Source organism: Chrysochloris asiatica, unplaced genomic scaffold (genome assembly GCF_000296735.1).
Source record: "Chrysochloris asiatica unplaced genomic scaffold, ChrAsi1.0 scaffold00167, whole genome shotgun sequence".
Taxonomy (NCBI): Eukaryota; Metazoa; Chordata; class Mammalia; order Afrosoricida; family Chrysochloridae; genus Chrysochloris; species Chrysochloris asiatica.
Genome location: NW_006408685.1, coordinates 967,196 through 968,434, shown reverse-complemented (window position 1 = coordinate 968,434; position 1,239 = coordinate 967,196). Strand labels below are relative to the sequence as shown.

The window sequence follows — 1,239 nt, the reverse complement described above, 5'->3', positions numbered from 1 at the left end:
GCCTGGAAATATTAATCTGTCCATCATGGAAATACACGGCTGGTATTTAAAATACGGCTGGCATAGTTTCCAGCATCACAGTCACATGCAAGTCACCACAGTATGTATGTGTGCATGCATGTGGATATTATTTTAAAAAGTCATAGTTATAAACCTGTTTTTAATACTGTTAGATGTTTTTCAGACACAAATTTTAAGCAGGTGCAATCAAGAACAAAGATTCTTTAAAATATTAAGCTGTAAAGTAAAACATATTTAAACAATTTTCCATATTTGACCTTTCTTATTTTCATAAAACTTGTCATTTACTTCACTGCAATGAACAACCTATGTTTGAAAGATAATATGGTTATCAGTCAATTGTCAAAATGAGATATGATTATGTTAGTGGTGGTGATAGTGGAGTCAGTTCCGATTCATAATGATCGTATATCTTAAGGGGAGAAACAAACCTCATCTTTATCCTTTGGAACATACTATTTTTGGTGTTCCAATTGGACAAGTGTATCCCTTATGAAAAAAACAAAAACAATATTGCTTCGGTTAGGGGAGGAGGAAGTGGAGGAGTCGGCTAGAGGCCTCTAACCCGAACGTTGCACAATGTCGAAGGTTTCCTTCAAGATCACGCTGATGTCGGATCCGCGGCTGCCATACAAAGTGCTCAGTGCTCCTGAAAGTACACCTTTCACAGTAGTCTTAAAGTTTGCAGCAGAAGAATTTAAAGTTCCTGCAGCAACAAGTGCAATTATTACCAATGATGGAATGGGAATAAATCCTGCACAGACTGCTGGAAATGTTTTTCTACAACACGAGTCAGAACGGCGAATTATTCCTAGAGATCGAGTTGGAAGTTGTTAATGGCTGCTATGTGGAACATACTTTCCTAATCAATTTGTTCCGTTTTGGGTTTTTTTAATAAAATTGAAATCAGGCTTATAAAATACTACGAAAATTCCAATAGTTAATTCAAGTTGACTCTTTGTTATTCAGTCTCAATGTGAAGCAGGAATGCTTACAGAATGTAACCGCCCATCCTCACATGGTATGCCCATCCTCACATGGTATGCTTTCTTCACTTGCTGCCTCACAATATGAACAGGTAGTTCATTTAGGGGAATGGATTATCAAGCTCTGGTTTTATAATTGGAGTATACTTCTGATAATTAAAAAAAATTTGGAAAATTAAACTTATCTGAGTCTCAATTTGTCCTTGACTTAAAAATTTAAATGTACGTGTGT

At 36.0% G+C, this 1,239-nt stretch overlaps 1 protein-coding gene across 1 annotated transcript; it reads left to right on the top strand.

Moving 5' to 3' along the window:
• Positions 1–600: 600 nt before the first annotated feature.
• On the top strand, positions 601–858 carry LOC102818068 (ubiquitin-fold modifier 1-like). Its single transcript, XM_006871306.1, has one exon. The coding sequence runs from the start codon at positions 601–603 to the stop codon at positions 856–858; it is 258 nt and encodes an 85-aa protein (XP_006871368.1).
• The last annotated feature ends 381 nt before the right edge of the window (positions 859–1,239 follow it).